The 25,915-nt window shown below is 35.6% G+C and overlaps 3 protein-coding genes across 7 annotated transcripts in view; 2 read left to right on the plus strand and 1 right to left on the minus strand.

Moving 5' to 3' along the window:
- Nucleotides 1-18,505, minus strand: part of LOC107593221 (tetraspanin-7-like) — a 21,105-nt gene extending 2,600 nt beyond the window's left edge. Inside the window, exons 1-2 of the mRNA XM_016282851.1 lie at nucleotides 18,501-18,505; nucleotides 16,768-16,771 (exon numbers count right to left, since the gene is read on the minus strand). The gene's annotated coding sequence lies outside the window, so the exon portion shown is untranslated. The remainder of the gene's footprint in view (nucleotides 1-16,767; nucleotides 16,772-18,500) is intronic.
- LOC107593218 (neuronal acetylcholine receptor subunit beta-2-like) lies at nucleotides 3,341-17,275 on the plus strand. Of its 3 annotated transcripts, XM_016282846.1 has the most exons (8): nucleotides 3,341-3,360; nucleotides 3,456-3,572; nucleotides 6,350-6,500; nucleotides 13,792-13,937; nucleotides 14,023-14,067; nucleotides 14,153-14,262; nucleotides 14,893-15,853; nucleotides 16,331-17,275. In XM_016282846.1, exons 3-8 carry the CDS (start codon nucleotides 6,449-6,451, stop codon nucleotides 16,475-16,477), a joined length of 1,461 nt encoding a protein of 486 aa, XP_016138332.1. In that variant the 5' UTR covers nucleotides 3,341-3,360; nucleotides 3,456-3,572; nucleotides 6,350-6,448; the 3' UTR covers nucleotides 16,478-17,275. The 3 variants fall into 3 exon arrangements, with proteins under 3 accessions (XP_016138332.1, XP_016138331.1, XP_016138333.1); XM_016282845.1 differs by lacking the exons at nucleotides 3,341-3,360; nucleotides 3,456-3,572 and adding an exon at nucleotides 6,098-6,257; XM_016282847.1 differs by lacking the exons at nucleotides 3,341-3,360; nucleotides 3,456-3,572 and adding an exon at nucleotides 6,098-6,204.
- Nucleotides 18,506-19,448: 943 nt separating the features above from the next.
- Nucleotides 19,449-25,271, plus strand: chrnb3b (cholinergic receptor nicotinic beta 3 subunit b). 3 transcript variants are annotated; one of them, XM_016282848.1, is made up of 6 exons: nucleotides 19,449-19,708; nucleotides 20,380-20,531; nucleotides 21,824-21,868; nucleotides 22,768-22,877; nucleotides 22,967-23,843; nucleotides 24,983-25,271. In XM_016282848.1, exons 1-6 carry the CDS (start codon nucleotides 19,648-19,650, stop codon nucleotides 25,124-25,126), a joined length of 1,389 nt encoding a protein of 462 aa, XP_016138334.1. In that variant the 5' UTR covers nucleotides 19,449-19,647; the 3' UTR covers nucleotides 25,127-25,271. The 3 variants fall into 3 exon arrangements, with proteins under 3 accessions (XP_016138334.1, XP_016138335.1, XP_016138336.1); XM_016282849.1 differs by having other exon boundaries at nucleotides 20,383-20,531; XM_016282850.1 differs by lacking the exon at nucleotides 21,824-21,868.
- Nucleotides 25,272-25,915: the final 644 nt, after the last annotated feature.

Genomic DNA, 25,915 nt, shown 5'->3' on the forward strand with positions numbered 1-25,915 from the left:
GGTGAGTGGAGGGGGGGGTAGTTCTTGCAAGGGTACTTGTAATCTTACAAGAGTAAATAAAGAACTGGGACTGGTTGCATAAACTGTTTAAACTAGTCTTAAAAAGTTAGTCATCTAATTTTTTTCTTCAAGACTGGTCATAACTTTTTTAATTCAGTTATGAAAAGGTAGATTGGTCTTATTTGCATTGAAAAAAAGTAAGACTGATTTCTCCTTGGCAATTGCTAGTTGGTCAAACTAGTTCTTAAGACGGTCTTAACATGGTGGCTATGGACTGGCCCCTGGTTGATTCAATAAGCTTTGTATAGTATTTTCTTTACTCTTTACTTCAGAAACTAGGTCTAAAAAGGGTGATATTTTATGTATTTGAGGTCTGAGATGTGGGAACGGTGAAGAGAGAGAGAGAGAGAGAGAGAGAGAGGGCAAACACTTTGCATTGCATTGCGTCTAATCAGCCAATATTGTCTTAAACAGCCTGCATAGCACTTCATCGTTTATAACATGGGATTTTGACCAAATCTATTCAATCTTGATTTTTGTAAAATGTTGCAACAAGATGTAAATTTTTTTTGTGTGTGTGTGTGAAAAATGACAGTTTTAGACATAAGGTAATAAAAAGTATTTTTAAAAATACCTTAAAGTAACCACAAATGTGTCCCTGGAGCACAAAAGCAGTGTTAAGTCGCTGGGGGATATAGACATTTTGCATTTTAGGTCAGCATTGCCGTCTAATCAGCCAATATTGTCTTAAATAGCCTGCATAGCACTTCATCTTTTATAACATGGGATTTCAACCAAATATATTTAATCTTGATTTTTGTAAAATGTTGCATCAAGATGTTTTTTTGTGTGTGTGAAAAATTACAGTTTTGGACATCTAAGGTAATAAAAAAATAAAAATAAAATAAAATAACTTTTATAAAGAAAATCTCTTTGAATTTGAGACTTTAGTCTTTGCAACTTTACTCTTTATGCACCAAGAGCTTGTAACACTCCAAAGAGAAAGGAAAAATTTAAATCGCATCATATGACCCCTTTAATTAATCATGCAGTTGAGATTAACTATATAGTACAGGGGTGGCGAACTCCGGTCCTGGAGAGCCGCAGTCCTGCAGAGCTCAGCTCCAACCCTAATAAAAACTCACCTGCCCGTAGCTTCCTAGTAACCCTTCAGACCTTGATCAGCTTGTTCAGGTGTGTTTGATTAGGGCTGAAGCAAAACTCTCCAGGCCCGACGTTCGCTATCCCTGATATAGTACATGCGTAAAGTTAAACGTATGTATGTGGATAAAGATGGATATTTTATAGTAGTTGTAGAATGGAGTTATTAATTTATGTTATGCTATGATATTGATGACTTTGAAACCTGTACGTTTTTTTTTTCCAATTTATAATAGTGTGGTGCAGTGACAAGCCTATTTACTGTTTGGTTATGTGTATTACTGCCAAGGGTAAATAAATGACAAGAGTTATAATTTCGATCATAAGCAACTGATTGGGTCTGAGTCTTGGGACTATTACTTTACTTTATCCACTTTATAAACATGACCATCTGTCCCCTGCCAGCGGAAAATCACAGTGAATAGCAATAATTAGTCGAGATAAAAGTGCTGCATCGGACTTCGCACCCATTTAGGCCACGTTTGATGAACGGTTTATATCAGTTCCCTTATTGAATCTCTGTAACTTAGATCAATATATTTGAACAGCGATCAAAACAGCTGTGACTATTCTTGGCAAAGTAACGTTACACAAGGCAGCGACATTTCGTATTTATTCGTCTTTAATAAATTTGAACCTATATCCCAAAATTTAAGTTTCATTTCATACTTTTGGTATATAAATTTAAAATGCTGGGAAAATCTACAATTATTCGACGCATCCTTAAGCAAGCCGTTAACAATAAAAGGAAATCGAGAGGATCTGTGTAAATCTTTGTGTAAGTATTTTTGCTAATCAGAAGATAAATAAACATCTAAATGATGTTTAGAAATGTATCTTATTTTTCATAAAGAAATCTTAAAAATCTGAACGAGGATTACACTAAGAGTTCGAACCGTTCGTTGACTGAGCCCATTGTTCAGAGTGAGGTAGCCGTGCTGATAGCCGCCTCAAGCTAACGGCAAATCTGATGAAAACACTAACTCACCCAGAAAATCAGACTGTACGAGAACAGAAACGTCTTCAGACATGTTATCACGGGTTTGGTTTGAAGCCGTGCGGACGGAGGGGACATTTCTGCTTTTGTTTTCCCAGCGGAGCTCGCTGGAGACGGGACTATTCGATGGAGGGTGCTGGAGGAAAAGTTGCGGAGTGAGTGTGAGTTGGTAAAGTTTGTTTGGGAACTGAACGGTGATGATGGTGCTGTGGAGTCTTTCCGAAAGGAAGTCCTCATACCGAGATAAAGGACTGGGGATCTAGTCTGGGAAAGCTATGCATATAACATTAAAATAATCCAAAAAATATCTATAAAACAATAATAAAAATGTACATAACATAAAATGTCATAAAATATACATAACAGAAAAAATGTTGTTTTGTGGACTGCTGTTAATAATCTAAAACGCGTAACTTCCACAGGAAAAAAAAATAGTTTTAGACATTTTTTTAAAGAAAAAAATTAATTAGATTTATTAAATAAAAGTGAGGCTTTTTCAAGTTAGCTCATCTAAAAGTGAAGTCAATCACTCAAATCATCAAGGCTTATAGAGTTTAAGATTTTCCAACTGGTTAATGTTAGGCTTAGGTTTAAAACATATAGACTAATATGCTTCAAAAGTCATATACATTAAAATCCTTCAAAGTGACAGTAAGATGTTAAGATTAAAATCTGAATCCTTGTTTTCTAAGAAAGTACAAACTTGATTATCTTCACGGTCAGGCAGGGTCCTGGACTGTAGTTCACCACAAGATGGCGCTATAAGAAAAGACGTAAATAAACCTTAAATGTGCAAATAAATGCAGTTTTTTATGAATTGGGCAGAAATTCGACTTCGTTGCTGAAACAACATAATGTTCTTTTATTACTCTTTAGGTAGATTTAGCTTCCCCTGTGTTGTTCATTCCGTGTAGCAGTCTTCCAAATTAAGCAGATTTTTTTCACACGTTGTGATTTGGTTATTAGCAGATTTTACACGTGGTTTATTTTAAGCTCATGGAAAAAAACGGTATAGTAGATATGTTACACAGAAAGTTAAAGACTAGAGTAGGAATATTTACTATCATAGTAGTGATGAAATGGTGATCGACCTCTGATAAATTATATTGGCTTGGTTATTGGCAAGGATTTATATGGTGCAATTTAAATATGTAGGCTACACTATATTTATTTATTACATATGTCCATACATGGTTTGAAAGGTTTGTGCAATATTATTAATGTTTTTTGTAAAGACAATTTTAAAATTGTTTTATTTAATTTATCTCAGCCAGATGCATTTGGCTTGTGTTTTCAGCCCAAGCAAAGAATGAATGAAGCAATTTTCACCTTCTGGAGATCAGATGACTGAAGTGACTAACCATCACCCACCAGATGCTGAAGATTAAAGTGGTTTATCCTGGATATGCATTAGGTAAACTGCCATGTTCTGTGTAAGAACATGTTGAAAGTCCATGGATGAGTGCTTCTGATGTGTAAACATAAGGCATCAGAATGGTGAGCTAATGTCAGTTAGCGTTGAAATCTTTATGCTGCAGTCTGCTTCTGTCCCCAAACAACCTCCTATTGGGGGAATTGGAGCATGAGAGGGATGGCTAACCAGACTTCATGCTGCAGACAGTCAGAAAAGGGCAATACGTAAATGCCGGTGAATGTAGGTATGTTTATATTTGCTCCACACATGCTTTATTGTGCTCAGAATAAAGCAAAACAATTCATCAGCTTTGGGAAGATTACGTTTTCTGTTTAGATTAATTAATCAAAATGTTACTGCAGTTTGTTAACATACTACAATGTTACTGTCAGGCTCAAAAAAAGATATTTCAGATGTGTCCTCAAAAGGCTGCATATTAGAATAAACATGTAACTGTGCAGAAATCGATAGTGAATTGTTTGTGTATTTCATTATTTTTGTCTGTATCAGGTAACATTATGTGAGGTCCTCTTTCACTCAGACTAAATTAAATTAACAGCCATTTACCCAACACTAATGGCTGTAACATTTGGGCATGGTTGAGTGAGAGAGCCTTGAGTATGTGCATGCTTCTGTATGAAAATGTTTGTGTATGCATGAATGGCTTAGGAAGTTTAAAGATCCATAGCCACTTTGTAGAATCACTGACCTTAATGCCTTCTTTGACTCTCTGTTTCTTGCTTTCATGTTTTCTTGATTTCTCACACTCAGGCGTGCATTCACTGCAGAGGGTTTGTGGAAAGACGAGAGTCCTATTTTGTCCTGTTCTAGGACCATAACGTCAGGCCTTTGCTTTGTACTTCGCCTCAAGGGTCCACTGCTTTGCGACGTTTTGTGTGATGTCTTTCCTCATGAGATTTTATGTGTGACAGGGTGTGAGAGATTAATTTGCGTCCGTGATTGGGGTTTTCATGGTTAATTAAGTTCATTGAAAGTTAATTAAGAAAACAATGCTTTTCTAGCAATATATTTATCCTTTGAAGTGAGCAGCTGAGAAACTGCAGTAAACTGCAATGAGCTCTTTTCATTCTGAACTTGACACTCATGTATGGATTAAAGTCTTGGCTGCAATATTTTGGAATATTTGCACCATCATTGGCAACAAAAAATATTACTGTTAATGTGACACATTGACATTAGTGGGCTGGGGCATGTTGTCACAATAATGACTTGCTACTAGACCGCCTACTATAGGCTTTTCAGCTTCATTTAACAAGGAAAACAGTTGTGAAGGCCAAAACATATGGCAAAAAATACACTAGTAGTCAAAGTTTTCAAATGTTTTGGTAAGAAATCTCTTATGCTCACTAAGGCTGCATTTATTTGATCAAACAAATAATAATATTGTGAAATATTATTATAATTTAAAAGAACAGTAAAGACTTAACAAAAGATTGCTATTTCCAATAAATGCTGTTCTTTTGAACGTTCTCAAACAATCCTGAAAAAAAGGTAATCACAGTTTCCAGAAAAATATTAAACAGCACAATTTTTTTCAACATTGATGATGATAATGCAATGTTTCCTGAGCACTAAATCAGCATATTAGAATGATTTCTAAAGAATCATATCATTTGAAGTCTGGAGTAATGGCTGCTGAAAATTTTGCTTTGTCATCACAGGAATAAATTACATTTTAAAATATATTAAAAAAGAAAATTGTAATAATATTTCACAATATTGATTTTTACTGTATTTTTAATCAAATATATGCAGCTTTAGGTGAGCCATGAAAAGAGTCTTCTTTAATCAAAATCTTAGTTATTCCATACTTTTGACCAGAAGTGTACATGGTAACACTGAACCATTGTTTTGACCAGTAACTCGTGTGCCAAATTTCCCCAACATAATACGGAAAATGCATTTTGGTTGAAATGTATCTTTATTATATTTATCATATAGGTGATTCTAGCCTGAATATGCTGTTGTGGATTCATGGTGTTCACATTATTTACTTTGTATATAGCAAAAAATATAAGTTTTGACAACAAAATGTATTACACTTTAAGGGGTTTTTGAACTAGCAGCATACTTTTCTGTAAGTTCAAAACAGTTCGTGAGATATAATCCTTCTGACAACTTCTCAGTGTCTCCCATAATGAGAAGAACTGAAAAACCAACTCATGTAAATGTGAATTAAGACCGTTTCTTATGCTCCATGGTGCAGAACACACAACAGCAAACTGTCCTCCCCCGTGACGCACACCTAGCCCAAGACACAGTGGCAATTTGCAGTTCTTTTAACCATGTGCACTTGAGCCAGTAATTATCATAGCTTATATTATCACACTGGGCCATCAACACCTGCTAAATTGTGTATATATTTAAAACGACATTAAAATCGATGGTATGGGAAAGACAAATGGATTGTTGAAATATTTTTAATAATATGCCCTGTGGACTGTGAACTGTATTTAAGTGGTAGAAGACTCGTTTTTACATAAGTTGATGGCTTGATTGCGCTCGCGGATGTCAAGTCTGCCGCGGTTGCAAGAGAAGCGCACAGTCTGCCGAGAGAGCGCGAGTCAGTTCGCGTGCAGAAGAGAAAGCCCCAAAGACCTTTTATCATAACGTTAGTGTTTGTGGCTGATTATCACTGAAAAGGAACCGAACAACTCTCCAGGCGTAAGACACGCTCGATTTTTTCACAATCGGAGGGCATAAGAAGCCCGGATCCCGCGTGTTCGCGTACTCACATCTGTTTGTCTCTGTCGCAGGGACTGTCGTTGTGAAGTGTGCGGGGAAAATGGATCTGTAAAGACGCGATCTTTGCCTGTCGGTTGTTGTAAGTGTGGACGGAGGGGCTCCTGCAGGAGATGACAGCTCCGATGGCTTCAGGACTGTGGTTTGTTGCGCTCACCGTGGCGAGTAAGCATGGAGCTCTTTTTCCATTGATGTGTGTTACTTTCAATGATCGATTGCTTTATCATTAAAACTTAGGATCTTAACTTCTGTTAGTTTAATACATTTAAGTTTTAAATGTGCTTAATTATTTATTTTTTTAGTTAAAAAGTTAGTGAATGTGTGTTTTACGTCTGGTTACAATAGTGACAGTCAAAATTGGTCATCACAAAATGCGCAGTTGTTAAATAAGACAATTGAAAACGATAAATTAGCACAATTATGGGGAAAATAAAAATACAATTAAATGATTGTTTATTTAATTGAATCAATATACATTGTTATAGTGTAAATCAATCAGTTATTTAACACTGGCTGGTCACAAATGTGACCAATGAAATCTTTGTATATTATGAGTATGACTTGAGCTAGATCAATTTTATTGAATTTATAATAATTTATTTAATTAATAGCTCTTGCTATATAATATATGTACTTAATATGGTGGTTGCAACTGTATTATCAGAGGTAGTGCTTGCTTTTGTGAAGCTTTGATACAGAAATAAATTTTCAGGAGGGTAAACAAGCATTAAATAGCTCTTTGTCACATTATTTACTCTAGACATGTAAAAGATGCACATGAAATCAATACAACCTGTGCTTTTATTTATAGTTGAAAACTCATTGCTCTCATCTCTCTTTAGACCTGTAACCAGTGGCATTAAGGGGTTAAATTGGGTCAGTCCACATTATGGCACGTTCTCTGTGCCCCATAGCTCAGTTCACTCACAGATCTGTTTCCAACTGTGAAGCATCACTTCAGTGCTCACACAGCAGAGAGCCTTTTGTGAGTGCATCGTGTTTCATTGAGTATGAAGGATGACTTTATTACTTAAAATCATCGATCAGTCTCGCACTGAACATGAATGAGCTGTTAGATAATTTACAATGAATAGGTATATAGAATAGACCAGGGTTCCTCAAATCTTGCCCTGGAGGGCCAATGCGCTGCAGAGTTTAGCTCCAACCCTGATCAAACTCACCTAGCTGTGATTTTCTAATGATCCTGAAGACATTGATTAGCATGCTCAGGTGTGTTTGATTAGGGTTAGAGCTAAACTCTGCAGGAAAGTGGATCTCGTGGGCCAGATTTGAGGATCCCTGGAATAGACCCTTCATCAAGGTTGCATGGTCACGTGTTTTCTTGATCTCTGTGTAGTAGTGAAGGGAAACGTAAGCAATTCAGTATCAGAGTGTCTTTTTCAGTCCATTTTAGGGCATGCATGGTGATAACGTGTGTGTATATCTGTGTGTGTTTTGGTTCTTGAGGCATGCTTATGCTAACTCTGTCATAACTCTGATTAGATCTTTTGCTCAGTGAGTCAGAGCTGCAGAGAGGGTCTCTTAAACGCATTCATGAGCATGTGCGCACACACATATACAGAATAAACCTAGACTTCAGAAGTTCTTGTTGCTTTGAAGGACAGCTTTTTTGAAGTCTTGTTTGTGCACAAAATTCGATTTAAAATATTTTGTTATTAAATACCTGAATTGATGCGTTTGATTGCTTCCATGTATTATCAAACCATGCATTTGCACATAGTGTGGTGCAAACATATATTATGGCTGGCTGAAGTAAAAAAAAAAAGGTGTGGTGTTTAAGTGAGCTCTATTAATTACTTTTTATTACACCTTGCATTCTAACTAAAAGTAAAGTAAGCCCTTGTATAAGCTATGGATAAGTACTATTTCTAACTGTTGTGATTGCCATTAGCAGTATTGATCCCTGTATCACTGCTTCCATTAATGATTTTTATTGCTGAAGTATTTCCACTCATTAAGTAGTGAGTCAGTTACACAGAGGTAACCAAGGTCATGACATGAGCAATCAGATATGTACACTACATTTTACATTTTTAATTTAGCTGACAATTTTATCCTAAACAACTTACAAATAAGGAATACAGCAAGCAATTCATCATAAAGATGCAAAAAACATGAGAAGTGTAATACAGCGTTTCTGACATTATAAAAAAAACTAAAATTACAAGAACAGTTCAAAAGTTTGGGGTTGGCATGATTTTAAAATGCTTTTGAAAGAAGTTTCTTATGCTCACCAAAGCTGCATTCTTTTGATTAAAAACAATACAAATTGTGAAATATTATCACAGCTTAAAATAATTTTATATTTTAAAATGTAATTTATTCCTGTGGTGGCAAAGCTGAATTTTCAACAGCCATTACTTCAATCTTCTTTGTCCTATGATCCTTCAGAAATCATTCTAATAAGCTGATTTGGTGCTCAGTAAGCATTTCTTCTTATTATTATTATCAATGTGAAAACTGTGATACATTTTTTCAACATTCTTTGTAAATGTAAAGTAAAAAAGAAGAAAAAAATGCATTTATTTTAATTTAATTTAATGCATTTTTGATGAATAAGTATATTATATTTTTTATAAATGTAGTGTAGTTTTAAAGTATTAACACATTAAAACCTCAAAAAGGCGTGAAATAACATGCTCTGCCCAATAAATAGAAGTTATACCTGAATCATGTTTTGTAAAGTTTGGAGATAATCCCAACATGTTGAAAAGAATAAGTGAACAAGCCATCTACTCAATGTGTAATTATGGGGTATCAGTCTCTGTAGGAATTGTGAAACACGTTCTTGGATTCCTGAAAAAGTGTGATATACTTATACCCCCACACAGTCTCAGATTCTTAAACTAATGCAAACTGAAATTGTGTAGCATGAAGTGGATTTGACTCTCTCAAACACTGAAATGTGGCACTAGGGTAACTGTTGAGCCATAGCTAGTGAATATGTGTATATGTATATATATGTAAGTTGTTGGATTCGGTATTCTGAGAGTTAGACTAGGTCTGTGTGTGTTTGTCTGTGTTGGTGTGTATCTGCTGCTGCTGTCTGTGTGATGAGGCAGGTTTTATTTTAGTGCAGCTGAATTATTCACAGAGTTAAAGTGCACCGGGGTGGAAAAGCTCAGTGCATGCAACTGTGAGCGTGTGTGTGTGTGTTGTTGTGTATAATCTGGTGTGTTTCTTTCCAAGCCCCTGTCCTGCCTTAGTTGTTTAGGAGAGTGTGTGTTTTTGTGAAGAGCCCTGAAGCAGGACATGGGGCTTGTCTGATTAAGTCGGGGGTTTAGTAACACTTTTTTCATAGGGTATTCCACAGATATTAGTCACCACTCTAGACAGCATCCTCCATACTAAATAGTCATTTGAAACAGTGTGTTTATGCTGACGATGTTATAATCTCGATTCTCGAACCATTGTTTTACTGAGTTTTTTCTTTTTATAATTATTATATTGGGTAACTTAGCCTAACGAATGCAGTCATCACTATAGTGGAGTCTCAGTTGGAAACAATTGCTCTAAGAAAGGAAGTACAATGATTGACAGTTCAGTTGTGCCTCAAAAGCACAAAGATAGTTAGATATATTACAGAGTTTGGAGAAACATTTGACATAACAGTGCAAAGTTTTTTTATACGTAAACTTTTAGACAGGAATTTAACCTTTTACTATTATGTTTAAAAAAAAGTCTTGATTTTTCAAGACTAATAGACCGATCAAATACACTGGTGTTGAGAACAGTTTTCATTCTTTCATAATTGTAGAAGCCACCTAAAAAATATAATAATAATTAAAAAAAGTTTAAAATCTCACATTGAGAGATACTGTTTAAAGTTGTAATTGTGAGTTATAAAGTCACATTGTGAGACACAATTAGGAGAAGTCCAAACTGGTAGTGACAATCCCAAGAAATATATCACACTTGTGAGATAAATAGTTGAAGTGACTTTTTTATTTTTTACTCTGAAGCAGAAAATACGGAAGCCCGTTTCTGCCATGGTATAAAAAAGTTTATTGTGAATTTTATTTCACACTTAATTTTTCCTGCAATTCTGAGTTTATATTGGATTTTTGTTTCTTGTGACTCTGAAAAGAAAGTCAGAATTCAGAGATGTAAACTCAAAATTCTTGCTTTCTCATAATTCTGAGCTTACGTATTGCAATTCGGACTTTTTTCTCTGAATTCTGAGCTTACTTCTAGTAATTCCTTTTTTTTCTGTCACGGAATGAAAAATAATAAAAAAGATAATTGTGACTTTTAATCTCACAAAACAGAATTGCAGATTTATTTTATTTGTGAAGAAAAAGAAAAGTCCAAAATCTGAGATTAAAAAGTCACCTTTTTTTTCTGTGGCGGAAAGACGCTTTCATAAGAAACAGACTTCCATACAGAATTGCTCATAAATCAAGAACTAAAAAGGCTAAATAGGTCATATATATTTTTATATAACAGTTATGTTATACAGTAGTTATATGTTTTTAATATGCAAGTAAACAAACCAACAAAAAAAAACAAAAAATTTTTTTTTTGTAATAATAAAATATCTTCCAGTAGTCTGATTTTTAAGATGTTCCAATATGTTGCCCATAATGCGTAACCTGACACAACTGGGAATGAAAAGTAACATGATTAGTTCTGTGCTTGTAGTGTTCATTTATGGTCATATCATTTTGCTTACTAAACCCTCATTATAAAGTGAAAGGTGAAGTGACATGTGGCCAAGTATGGTGACCCATACTCGGAATTAGTGCTCTGCATTTACCCATCCAAAGTGCACACACACAGCAGTGAACACACACAAACCGTGAACACACACCCGGAGCAGTGGGCAGCCATTTATGCTGCGGCGCCCGGGGAGCAGTTGGGGATTCGGTGCCTTGCTCAAGGGCACCTTGTCGTGGTATTGAAGGTGGGAGAAAGCGCTGTACATTCACTCCCCCCACCTACAATCCCTGCCGGTACGAGACTCGAACCCACAACCTTTGGGTTATGAGTCCGACTCTCTAACCATTAGGCCACGACTTCCCCCCATGATAATTGATATGATAATTACTGTCAGACTCTGCTTTCACATATGCTGTAATATGAGAGCTTGTGATAAAGAGAATGTGTGCTGATGGGGCAGTGATGGGCTGAACCGCTGACTCATGTTTGGCATTAAAGAATGATCGTCCCCATGGGGTCTTAATGAGAGATGTGGCATAGGGCTTCTGTGACCCTCCGCATGCTGTCCGTGAATCATGAGGATTGTTGCTTCGGTGCATCTTATTTACAGATGAATGGGTCTCATTATGTAACTATCTGGATTCATAATAATGGATGTGTTAGTTCTTTTGAAGGGATAATGATATTTGACCTTTATGAGAGATATTTACCACAGGTAGCATCAACATGTGCATAGAGACATTCCTTATTTTGCAGAAATATTCAGAGCAGGGCTGTCAGTTGAATAAATTAGTCAATTATATAATTAGTGGATTAATTCATTTGATATATCACTATTTGCTGAGAAAAGTCAGGTCATAAAACATTGAATGGACATGAAAAGGTAGCTTTAGAAGTTAATAAAGTGTTTATTTATAAGTGCACATACACATTCTGACGCCTCTGCTGTTTTGAATAATAACCTCCAAAAATGTGTTCTCAAAAATGGTTGTGTATGAAAACCTTTACTCTCAGCTTTGAGAAAATCTTGGAGAGTTTCAGATTGGTTCTGCTTGGTTTGCTCACATGGCTCCCAAAGTGGCTTATCACAGCATTCATTAATTTGTCACATGTTTCAGCTGTACTTGTTGAGCTGTTAGTCAGATGGAGTATGTCTCACTGAGCACAGGCTGGGTGATTGTGTGTTGAATGCTGACTGCTGCCCCAGTGCTTCTACTGTCAACTTTAATCTTGTAGTCTCTGTACTCATTGTCCCCAGAGTGCACTGCTTGTCCACAGAGTGATGTCATTTGTCCTGACTTGCTGTCCCTTAGAGACAGTGGCACAGAAACACCAGTAGTGTTTTTGGCTTTCTCTTTTCTTCTTTCTGAAACGTACTTTTTGGCCTGCCTGTTCAAATCTACCCTTATTTGCATGTGCCAATGACGAGTAAATGTAGAAAATCTAATAAAATCAATCATAAAATGTTTTTATTGGCCATGCAACTTCATATTGTTTCCTTAAAATATAGTTCTGTGTCTATGACTGTATATATTTATAGTGGAGTTATGAAAACAGTAGAAAATTCTGTTTGGTAAATTTTCCTTTAATGTAAAAGCTGTTAGAAGATACACAACAGTAAGATTTTCCTCCCACAGGGTAAAACAACTTCCCAAAAGTTTCTTGATAATTTTTGGATTTTACCCACACCTTGTCACACTTGTGGTGTTCACAGAAAAAAAAAAAACAGCCTACAAGAAATGGCCTATACATTTCTCATTATGCAATATTATTTGTAAATATTGGATTCAATCTATTTATGAGCTGCTTTTCTTTTACATTTTCACAGGTTTTATATTTCTTTTTGGAACTAATTGATTGTAGGCATCATTGATCTGACCTTAGTTTTTGACTAAATATTGCCAAAATTATCTATAAATAATGTTTTTCTTTTTACTAAAAAAATGAGGTGCATAAGCTCAGGTCAATGTATCAATTTGCATAAGAATGAGGTCTATAATATATCAGTTCCAAAAAATAAATGCAAAAACCTGTGCTAATTGAAATAAAACATGTTGACAAATGATTGAATGAGATGTAGTGATAATATAGCATAATGAGAAATTGACCAGGAACCCCGATTTTCATTTTTAATTTGAATTTTTTTTAAACAAAGCACAATGGTTAAAATATATTTAAATTATTAAAAAAATTATTAAAATTATTTACCAACCAAAACCAATTTGTCACTTGTGTTAATTTGTTAAAGTTGTGTTAATTTTGCATGGTGTTACAAATTCTGTGTGGATTACATATGTGTAAGGCTGCTGATACACGGGGCAACTTTTTGAGCAATGTTGCTGTCAATGGGCAACCAGATGAAACACAGGGCCCACAAGCAATCTAAAGTATCCAGATAGAAATTTGTTACCCATTCTCATTGAGAAAGTGACCAAGCAACAATGCTCAAAAAGTTGCCCCCTGTATCATCAGCCTAAAAGTCCTTGCACACTCGAGTCCGAAATTTTCGTATGCGTTTAAAAAATTTTTTTTTTCATAATCATCATTCCTATCAAAATGTTTGCTATGGACGCGAAAACGCAGAAAATCGAACCTGATCCAAATTTTTTATGACAGACAAAAGTTTCGGAGGCAGTGTGTAAACGTGCTTGACACGTTGAAAATTTTGTGTGCAATTAATTAGCTTAAGTCATTTAGATAAATCCCAAGTAAACCATTTCTTCCATTCAATTCAGAACCTTTTTTAAAGAAAACATTTTTAACGTCTGTTTTTCAGCTGTATGGTGTGCAGAGGTGGAGGAACGTTTAGTAAACTACTTACTCTCCCCTGACCGATACAACAAGCTGATCCGTCCGGCAGTCAACAAGAGCCAGCAGGTCACCATTGCAATCCAAGTGTCCCTTGCCCAGCTCATCAGTGTGGTGGGTAGTTGAAACATGAAGAGCTGCCACACATGGCACATTTTATTAATTCAATGTTTATAATATGTTTATGTTTGTATTTCAGAATGAGAGAGAGCAGATCATGACCACAAACTGTTGGCTCACTCAGGTAAGAGAAGCGGAACTTTTGTGTTTGGGTTGTAATTTAAATAAATAAACAATAAAAGTATTTCTAAATGATGTGTCTTTTGCAGGTATGGAATGATTACCGGTTGATGTGGGATCCAGAGGAGTATGAAGGGATCAGGAAAGTTCGCCTTCCCTCCCAGCATATATGGCTGCCTGACATTGTCCTGTACAACAAGTGAGAAATTTTCCAGCCCTTCTGTTGTCTTTTATTCACCCTCACGTCGTTCCAAATCTGTCTTTCTTTTTTTGTGTTGTAGAAAACAAAAGAGAATATTTTTGAATTGTTTTGCTGATACACTGAAAATCTGTGGGGCTAAGAACCGCACTGGATCTCAGTGTCTTTCATTGCATGACCAAAAACTTCAAAATATCTTTAAGTGTGTTGTAGAAGAAAGAGTCATACAGGTTTGGAACGACATGAGGGTAAATTATGTTCATTTTTTGCTGAACTATCCCTTTAAATAATTTATAAAAAGAGGTTTTATTTATTCAAAGGTTGAATCCTTATAAAAAATACAGGTTGCAGCAGGAGACTCATTTTGTAATCTTTTTACAATGGTGCATCAATGCAGGATTTGGACAGGGTTTCACCTTTACCTAGGACAGAGTTACTACATTAATCTCAGGAACTGAGACTGATATTAGAATGACAGCGTTTTTCGCATGATGAGCTGGCACTCAGGATGAGAGTATCAGCTTTAACTTTCCTTTATTATGCACTTTATCATGCACACAAGCAAAAAAGGATACTTTGCTTTTTATATTTAAAACAACACATTTAAAACAACGTCTTTGTCATTTTTAGTGCTGATGGGACATATGAAGTGTCTTTCTACTCCAATGCGGTCGTGTCAAATAACGGCGAGGTTGCCTGGCTACCACCAGCCATTTATAAGAGTGCCTGTAAAATTGAGGTCCGGGACTTCCCCTTTGACCAGCAAAACTGCACACTCAAGTTCCGCTCATGGACTTATGACCACACAGAAATCGACCTCATCTTGCTGTCGGACTTTGCCAGCCGAGATGACTTCAAGCCAAGTGGCGAATGGGATATTGTGTCCTTGCCTGGTCGCAAAAACGAAGACCCAAATGACGCCACATATTTGGATATAACGTATGATTTTATCATCAGACGCAAACCGCTGTTCTATACCATTAACTTAATCATCCCATGTGTTCTCATCACTTCACTGGCCATCTTAGTTTTTTACCTCCCATCAGACTGTGGGGAGAAGATGACTTTGTGTATCTCTGTTCTTCTGGCCTTAACTGTGTTCCTCTTGCTTATTTCCAAAATCGTACCGCCGACCTCACTCGCTGTGCCCCTCATTGGAAAGTACTTGATGTTCTCCATGGTCTTGGTGACTTTTTCAATTGTTACAAGTGTGTGTGTGCTAAACGTGCACCATCGTTCCCCAAGCACACACAATATGCCCAAGTGGGTCAAATACTACTTCCTGTTCCGTTTGCCTGGTTTCCTATTCATGCGACGACCGGGAGAGTCCAACAAACGTGAGAAATTTCACAGGAAGCACCAGCAGTGCTCTTCATCTGATCACCCAGCAAAAAGTGAGGCAGATGAGACTGATTCCACCTTCTTTGTCAATGAAGATGCCAAGCACATTGGTTGGAGACCTGGCGAGTTGCAGGAAAGCACAGAATTTCGTAAGCGAATGGCAGTAAAGTGCTCTGCAGACATGGAGGAGGCTGTGAAGGGGGTCCGATATATCGCTGACAAGTTGAAGAATGAGGATGATGATGAAGGGGTGAGTGTTGCGTTTCACTTAAATAAATTGAAAAAATAAAATTGTTCAATGGACCCATCTAAATTTGTTTGAGATATATATATATATATATATATATATACAGTGGGGAAAAAAAGTATTTAGTCAGCCACCAATTGTGCAAGTTCTCCCACTTAAAAAGTATATATTTATATATATTATAAATATATAAATGTTCATATAAATTAATCAAATTTGTGTGTATATACAGTGTATAAATATATATAGTTATATATTCTATTTATAATTGTTTAAATAACATGTAGTTATTATATATATATATATATTGAAGACTGGAAAAACAGCTGCTGAAAATTCAGCTTTGTCATCACAGGAATAAAATTCATTTTAAAATATATAAAAAATAGAAAAATCTTAACAACTCCAAACTTTTGAATGGTAGTGCAGATATATCAAACATAAATTCAAATAAATCTGCATATTCTCTCTTTCTCACAGATTATCGAGGACTGGAAATATGTGGCTATGGTGATCGACCGTCTGTTTCTGTGGATCTTTGTTTTAGTGTGTGTTGTAGGAACCGTTGGCCTCTTTATGCAGCCGCTCTTCAAGAGCTATAACACACCCGCCACGGATGATTTGTAGATCACATAAAGTCAGATCAGCTTCAACCCAACCCATATGGCTGTTTATTTTCAGTGCACAACCTAGTCTTATCACTTGACATGACAACCTTCTTATTTCAATAAATATTGTAGCAAAAACAAAAACAATGGACTTCAAACCTGACACATTTCATGAAGTGTTAAGCTCTGTGTGCCATTCAGTGCACAATGTCACAAAATTCTTAGATGCCGTTGAGTCAGAGCACAATACTGGACACACACTGAATATTTAGCTGCCCTAATACTGACCCAAACTCAAAAACCCTTCAGAGCTGTCATTCAACCACAACATTTAGCCCTGGAGACCTCAACATTCTCTAACCTCTCATAGAAAATGAAGCTCAAAATCCCAAAATGGCTCTAAACCAACTCTCCCCTGGACTTGTGTTTTTCTTAAACATATTCTGATTTTCTGAAATGTCCAAATGCTTGTGTGCAGGATGCATTCAAATCTGCACACTTATACATAAAAACACTCATTTATATCAGAGAACCTCATCATAGACCTGTAATGTGTTTAAGGTGCTTTGACACATCAGGACTACAGTATGTACTGTGTCTTTAAAAACGTCAACCCTAGCTCAATAGCAATGTGGGTATTTATTTTAAGTCAAATAATAAGCTTTTTACTGGAATATAGATCTTACACCTTAACATACTCTACACACATCTGCATGCACTGTTCTTAAATACACATTTTCATATAATTTTCCCCTTATTATACTTAGATTGGTTTAAACATTACATGAACAGCATCTTGCAGCAGCATTTTGGTTGACCTTTACAGACAGATTTTTGAACATGTTGCTGTCATTGGAATATATAATTATTATTATAATGTTATTTTATTATGATGGTTATGTGATGTATTAAGAAAATAATAAATTAAAACCATACCATTTTTTTGTCACTCTTGCACTTTCATTTACATACATTTTGCTGCAAATATATGATTACAGATTAATTTTTATATGCAGCTTATGAATATATAAATTATTAGCAAACAGCTGTGCTTATCTGTTTTTGATCATGTTGGCTTAGTAATGTTTCTATGCTGTTTGCAACAAAACGATTAATTGCCTTTAGCACAATTTTTAAAGGAATAGTTCACCCAAAAAATAAAACCCTCAGGCCATTCAAGATGTAGATGAGTTTGTTTCGTCATTGAAACAGATTTGGAGAAATTTAGAATTTGGAGAAACATCACATGATCACCAATAGATCCTCTTCAGTGAATGGGTGCCGTCAGAATGTGTTGCTTTTGGTCCAATGGTGATTACGTGTTTCATAATAAATAATGCTTCCTCCAGTGAAAGTCCATCACCTGTTGTCCTTTTAAATCAAAATCCACTGACATTTTTGTTTAGAACTGTGTTGGACTGTTTTCAGTTTTAAACGGTGCTTAATCTGCATATTTCTCTCCTGATTCAGATGAGATGACTTCTAGGATGGCCTGAGGGTAAATAGATTTTTAGCAAATATTCATTTTTGGGTGAACTGTTCTTTTAAAAACCTCTGGGTCATTAAAATCCTAAAATAACTTTAGAGAAAAAAGAATCTGTTGAAACAGTATTTTTTCTTCTTCTATGCTTCCACATGACTGCTTGTAACACTACACTGGTAAATAAAATCAAAGCATGCATCTGCTATGCAGAAGGGGGTCTTTTCACCGTCTCATTATCACGTTAATCACCAATTCTACTTGCTGGGGTTTAGGACTGTATTTTTGCTTTGTTCATTTCTGAGGACTCTGAGATATTTTTAGTGTTTTTCAATGTTAGCTCATCATGACTGTGGCTCTGCTGATTTGACAGGTGGCGACAGTGCAGTCAGGGGAGTGTGCAAATGGAGGCTGAGATGCATTATTTAAAGGAGTGTATGAATATTTAAGTTATTTTCCAGTCTGTTTTTGTTCTCTTCTGAAGATGGCAGTCTGTGTGCAGATTCATGCTGACATGCATATGCAGTGTAGATGAAGGAAGCTAATAAGCAAAGAATGTGAGTCAGCAACCATTAAATCATAATGCCAAATGCCATTATACCAGAGTAGACTTCACAACTTTTAACTATTGCAATGCAGTTCTGATGTGTATTAGATGTTTGACCATGTATTTATGTGGTTTAATCTCGTATTCGAATGATAGAGAATCACATGCAATGGCATAAGAGAAAAGTGACACAGACCCTCACGGAGGCCACAGCTGGTTCCAACTGGAGCAGAAAATCATCTGAGCTCAGACAGTAGCCATGAACGCTGAGGAGATATGTTTGCCTGAGCTGCAGCTTGGACTCAATGTGAGTGTTTACACAAGAGACTCTGCTGAGTTTTTATTTGAATATGTCTGTGAGATTGTAAACAAACACACTCTAGACCAGTGCACTTCCTGTTACCAAGACTAAGTTAGATTTCACCTTTATATAGCCAAAAAAGAAATAAAGAAAGTTTAACATTTTCAAATAAAACCGAGGGACATGAAACTGGCCAAAGCTGAAGAAAAACCATTCAAACAATACTTACTGTATACTTGTATACAATATACAATACTTACTGAAAATCTGTTTCGGAGTTTGAATGATGGAAAATGAGTTGACAACTATAAATGGAAGTTGAGACTGTCTTATGATTTACATAACATACAAATATCATTTGAGGTACATAGAGTATTTAAAGGGCCTATTATTAATGTATTAAAATTGCCAATGTCTCAATACAAATCATATATATATATATATATATATACACACCTTCTGAGCTATTTCATCACTAACTTTTTACAATCTTTTTGAATTCCTTTTTTTCCTTTACACAGTTTACTCACGTTCACTAGAACAGTGAGAAATTGTGCTGTTGGCCACCTTGGCCAAAGAGTGACAGTTACAATTACACTGTGCAGCATTTTCTGAGTATGTTGATCTATTTGCTGAAGCGATGCATTCATCTGTCCCTTTAAACTGACACGCACGCGCGGGACGGATTCCAGCTAGGAGTGATCTGCTCACATCCCCTGCTTTACTATCGTCTAGTATTCTCAACAAACAACAACTACAAACTTATATCGCTTGTTACGAGAAGTTTTTTTTTAAAGAGCAATTAATACGTTCACATTTATTTTAGTTCGTGTTACGCAATATCAAATACTTTCTCCCAAAATGACGCTGGCAGTCATTGGTCTTTTTACCCTGTTTACCAGCATCATCGCCACCACGCCTGGTAAGTGCAAACCAATCACTGTCTCTTTCTGCCCTGTAAAGTTATTTCAATGTTTGTTTAACAGCCTTTTTTGTTTTTGAGTTATGGACTGTGCATAATGCATTTAAAGAGTTGAAAAATATATATTATTTGAAATCAATTTGTAATGGATAATTGTGTTATCAGAATGATTTATGTTTGCGCTTTGCGCAGTTCGCAATAATGACATAATGAGTCACTGAACAAAGTTTTGAATCGTAGTGTCAGCAATAAGAATCTGCGAATTATAAGAAATCTTATCCTGATTTTTTATTTACTTCAATTTCTCCTCAAAATGTAATTTGTTCGCCGTGTTTAGTTGAGTGCGCTTGTCCTCAGTTGAGGTCAGTAAACAATTAGTGAAGGACGCAGTGAGCGGACTTCTGCTGACTGCCATGTCTGTGAAGTGTCTGGTTTCTGTCTGTCCTTGTCTGTATGTCATTACACTTAGTGTACTCTATTCATATGACTCACTTTTATAACACAGTCATTTAGCAGTTAATTAAAGCACAGACACTGTTATTTCAGCTTTATAGAAGGTAACATTAATACCAGGTCAGCTGAGATTGAGAGTAGTATAAACAATGGTTTTAAGTTGTTAGAAGTTACATCAATGATGTAATAAGATGATGATAATGATATGTGTGTTTTAGCAGCTAGAGAGTTTGTATCTCTGGCACAAAGAGAAGATGCTCTTCTTAGGGACTTGTTTCAGGGGTACCAGCGTTGGGTCAGGCCTGTTCAGCATGCAAACCACTCTGTGAAGGTCCGCTTTGGCTTGAAGATATCTCAGCTAGTGGATGTGGTAAGACAAACATACAGATTCAGAATTTTTAAACTTAATTTGAAAGCTTTGAAGGCCCTTGGTTGGTCTCTGTCCATGGTGCTGAAACACAACAGATGGAGCTGTCCGTGGTTTTGAAAACCATTGACTTTTGAAGCCAGTTTATCTCCGTATATTAGGCATATATTAGGGGCATCTGCTTCTTTAGAGTCCATATATAGAAAATATTACCTTACTGCAGCGCCCCTCCTCCATATTTTTTCCCATCTCCTGGATTTATTCTGCCTCACTTTTTCTTTGAAAGGGTTTTGTTGTTCAGAAGACTCGTGTGATAGGAGGCTAAATTATTAAAAGAGCAGAGATCCAGAGAGCTGTAGAATCTTTAACAGTGTGCACCCACAAAAATCCATTGGTGTACTATTTCCCTCTGTGATTAAATTATTCAAACGAAACTTATAGTAATTCAGCATATTTTGATGAAAATGTATTTGCTCAGCAAATGCTGCAGGCATTCATTTCAGCAAATGGACAGACGCACACTAACATTGAGCCTGAATGAATATATTATGTGTTTTCTTGGTAAAACCTGCTTCAAGGTAAGATTTCAATTCTGCATGAAATCCATCAGCATTAAACTGCATTTTATTAATGCTTCAAAAAACAAAACAAAAAACTAATTGGTAACAATAAACACCCAAAATATAAAGTGGGTGTAAAGAGGACACAAGTCTTTGTGTTCCTCTCAATAATAATAATCAAACTATGATGACGTCAACTTACTCTTGCTACATGTGCATGTTGTAATGTGATTTACTTGATGAGGGCTCAGATGTGCCTGTTTGATATTATTGATTTAAAACCTATACCTAAAGGCACAGGTGCCCAAGAGCCTCATAATTCAGAGTATTAGATGGCTTTAAAAGTGGTTATGCGGGACGTTTATCAAAAGATATAGCCAATGATTTTGAGGGCTATGGAAAATAAATAAGGACAGCTATTATTATGCGGGCTGAGTCACCCCTGTCAGCATGGCTCTTCCTCGAATATCTCATAATCTCAAGAAAAATGGGTAATAATATAAGCCTGTTTGATGAAAAGTCTTTTCCCATTGTGGTTCTTTATGCTGCTTATTCTGTTTTACAGCAGACTTTAGAATTCATTAGAATCCAACCACCAGAATTAATTGTTAATTATTAGAGTTAAGACTTCATCTAAGTTAATCACATCTCTCTCTCTCTCTCTCGTACACATATACATGCATATCTCAGTTGCTTATGGCATTATCTTTCTTTCTTCTCTGTTTATGAATTTAGGATGAGAAAAACAACCTCATGACCACTAATGTGTGGCTATGGCAGGTATGTAACCTTAAGCATCACTGTAAAAATGGTCTGGGAAATGTCTAGGAAATTAAAAAATCTCAAGTCAGCTAATTGCCAAGGCAAGGCCATTTTCATTTAGTGTAATTTAATGTACTTAAATGACTAAAACTGAAATAAAAATTAATAAAATTATATAGATGACAAAATAAAAATGACAAAACATTTATTAAATTAGACATATGTACCCTCTAGAAGCGTGTGCGTTCTGCAAGTTCTGCATTATTGTGCCATCTCAAAGAGGCCCAAAATCACTTTCACAGACTTTTACATTAACTGTTCCATGCTGGTGGAATGTCGCCCAACTCAATTCGAGCAGCTGAGTCCTAAGCCATCTTCAGGAGACAGCTAAAACACATCTCTTCCAACTTTATTTGAACCTCTTAACTTTAGCACTCTCTATTCGAATTCTATTTTAACTATTTGTTTTCTTTTTTATTTAAAAAAAAAAACACACACATGACCCTCTAACACTTGCACTCTCTATTTGTTTTCTAATGGCTTGTTTTAAAAAAAAACAGCCTCTAACACTATCTTTATTCTTTTTCTATTCTATCTACTTGTTGTATGTATATATAAATACAGTATATATATATATATATATATATATACAGTGGGGAAAAAAGAGTCGCTTTGATTAAAAGCTTCTGCTAAATGACTAAATGTAAATGTAAAATTTAAATGAAAACAATAATATAAGAATAAAAAATTCAAATATGAATAAAAACTATAATAGTATCTCATTGATACTAAAATAACACTGATTAGTGCAGAAGACACAATTAGCAGTTATTGTTGAATGCTACCTGACTGACAATAAAGTAGTTAAACCCTTAAATGTTTTGTTATAATGAACTCAAAATTATTATTTTTTTAAGGAATGGCTAGATTATAAACTGCGATGGAACCCTGAGAATTATGGTGGCATCACCTCTATAAGAGTCCCGTCAGAGAGCATCTGGCTCCCAGACATAGTTTTATATGAGAAGTAAGTTTGTGCCATTTGTGTGGAAATAACAATAATGACTCATTATGGAATATTAAGACATTAATATATGTTATCCTGGCCACTTTTAGTGCTGATGGACGTTTTGAAGGCTCACTTATGACCAAAGCCATCGTACGGTACAACGGTATGATCACATGGACGCCTCCTGCCAGCTACAAGTCCGCCTGCACCATGGATGTGACCTTTTTCCCATTCGATCGGCAGAACTGCTCTATGAAGTTTGGCTCTTGGACGTATGATGGAAACATGGTCAAACTTGTCCTCATCAACCAGCAGGTGGACCGAAGCGACTTCTTTGATAACGGCGAGTGGGAGATTCTCAGTGCCACTGGGGTCAAAGGCAGTCGGCGAGACGGCCTCCTCTCCTACCCCTACATCACATACTCGTTCATCCTGAAACGTCTTCCTCTCTTCTACACACTCTTCCTCATTATTCCCTGCCTGGGCCTGTCCTTCCTAACAGTGCTGGTCTTCTACCTGCCCTCTGATGAAGGGGAAAAAGTCTCTCTCTCCACCTCCGTCCTGGTGTCCCTCACTGTGTTTCTTCTCGTCATCGAGGAGATCATCCCTTCTTCCTCCAAGGTTATCCCGCTGATTGGAGAGTACCTGCTTTTTATCATGATTTTTGTCACTCTTTCCATCATCGTGACGGTTTTTGTGATCAACGTCCACCACCGCTCTTCAGCTACTTACCATCCCATGTCTCCGTGGGTGCGTTCGCTGTTTCTCCAGCGGCTGCCTCATTTGCTCTGCATGAGGGGAAACACAGACCGCTATCATTACCCAGACCTGGAGCCTCACAGCCCTGACCTTAAGCCCAGGAACAAGAAAGGGCCACCTGGTCCTGAAGGAGAAGGTCAAGCTCTGATTAATATGCTGGAGCAGGCTACCAACTCGGTTCGCTACATCTCGCGCCACATTAAGAAGGAGCATTTTATTAGGGAGGTAAGGGCTTGAAGATGTCTTGAGATGAAGGTAAAGGAAAGTTTCTAACGAATGACTGCATATATAAATAAAAAATGAAACTATCTTTAGACATACACTAAAGTTTAAGGTCGTTTAAAATACTTAAATTTTTTATTTATTTTTTATAAATGATGCATTCATTTGTTCAAATGTAAGAAACCTTTTGAAACAAATTGTTTACTATTTCAAATAAATGCTGCACTTTTGATCTAGCTATTATCAAAAAAAAAGTTTCATAGTTTTCAATAAAAGTATTAGGCAGCATAACTATTTTCAGCATTGATGATAATAAGAAATGTTTCTTGAGAAGCAAATCATCATATTAGAATGATTTATTAAGGATCATGTGACACTGAAGGCTGGAGTAATTGCTGTTGAAAATTAAATTTTGCCATCACAGGAATAAATAAAATGTTACAATATATTTCATTTTTTATTTATTTATAGTAATACAATTATTTTTTACAGTATTACTGCTTTTACTGTATTTTTACAGCCTTGGTGAACATAAGCAAAGACTTTTGAAAACATAAAAATAGTAACAGTAAACAATGGTGTATATATATATATATATATATATATTTATTTATTTTTCCAAAATACATTTTTACAAATCCGCATTTTAAAATGTTAAATATATTTTTACCCAACCCAAAATGTACTTTACAATTTTCATACATTTTAAGTTTGTAAATGTTTTAGATTTAACATTTTTGAAAAGTATTGTCTTTCCCTTTCAGTAAATTCTGTAATATATAGAATATTTATACAAATATAGAATATATGTAATATAGAAATGTGAAGGTTTAAATTTAAATTTTTTTTTTTTTTTTTAATTTGGAAAAATATATTTTCTTATGCTGATTGATTACAATATATATTTTGCATATATTTGAAATATATTTTGGCCAGAATCTATGTTATTTTACTATATATTTAATGATGTTTTACAGTAATAAAGTTGCTCTAGCACACTGTTGATGTTAAGAATAAAGAAAGGAATAAAAACAATGTTTATTAGCACTAATGACTTTTTTAATGTTGACTATTATTTGATGATGAAGATGCCAGTCATGATAGTTATGATAATGATAATGAACATTCCTTCTCTCTTCCAGGTAGTTCAGGACTGGAAGTTTGTGGCTCAGGTGTTGGACAGGATTTTTCTCTGGGCCTTCCTCACAGTCTCTGTGCTCGGCACCATCCTCATCTTTACACCTGCCCTCAAGATGTTCCTGCGCACACCTCCGCCTCCTCCGTGACACTCGAGTCATTCCAGCCAAATACATCACATCGCAAAAGGAAATTTTACTCTACCACCAACATTACAGACAGTGCACATTACTATGTAAATGTAATTTGTTCTTTCACTGCATTAAATACTGAGATGCATGATTAACATTGTAAGATGACACATTTACATTTACCTTTAATGTAAATCAGTGTGAACTTATTTAATTTGAGTCCTCTAACAAAAATCACATACATGAATAAAAAAAGCATTTGACAAACTATTCAAGGTAAAAAAAACTGTAACTTTATTAATTCAAAATCTCTTATAGTTAATTATAATTGGGCAATAACACTTTATATTGCTACCATAAATTTCAAATGTTGAGGACTATTGCTGCATTAATCAACATAGATTGAGCTAGCAGCAAAAACATTTAAAATTAAATGGAAAATATCAAACATTCTAGTAACCCTTTCAGTTTGAGTTCTGCTTAATATAATCAGTTGGGTTGAACTTTCAACTAACTTTAATGAGCTTTCATTAATATTTTAGTCAATTCATTAAATGTTACAGTGCAGAGAAAAGTGCAGCAACTGTACCTCAAGAAAAGTATTGTTCCATAAGCGTGCATGAAGAACAACAGCTGTAGTGCTGTCCACTGCCTCAAGAGGGCACATTATCTTCACACATCTTAAGTCATTAGCACATGTCTGGGGCGGCAACGTGAAAGGTAGAAAAACATTTATGACAAACTTAAGTACCTTAAAACCTTTGATATACATTTTAAAGACACTAGTATAACTACTGATAGTAGTGA

Source organism: Sinocyclocheilus grahami, unplaced genomic scaffold (genome assembly GCF_001515645.1).
Source record: "Sinocyclocheilus grahami isolate Dianchi unplaced genomic scaffold, SAMN03320097.WGS_v1.1 scaffold167.1, whole genome shotgun sequence".
Lineage (NCBI taxonomy): Eukaryota > Metazoa > Chordata > Actinopteri > Cypriniformes > Cyprinidae > Sinocyclocheilus > Sinocyclocheilus grahami.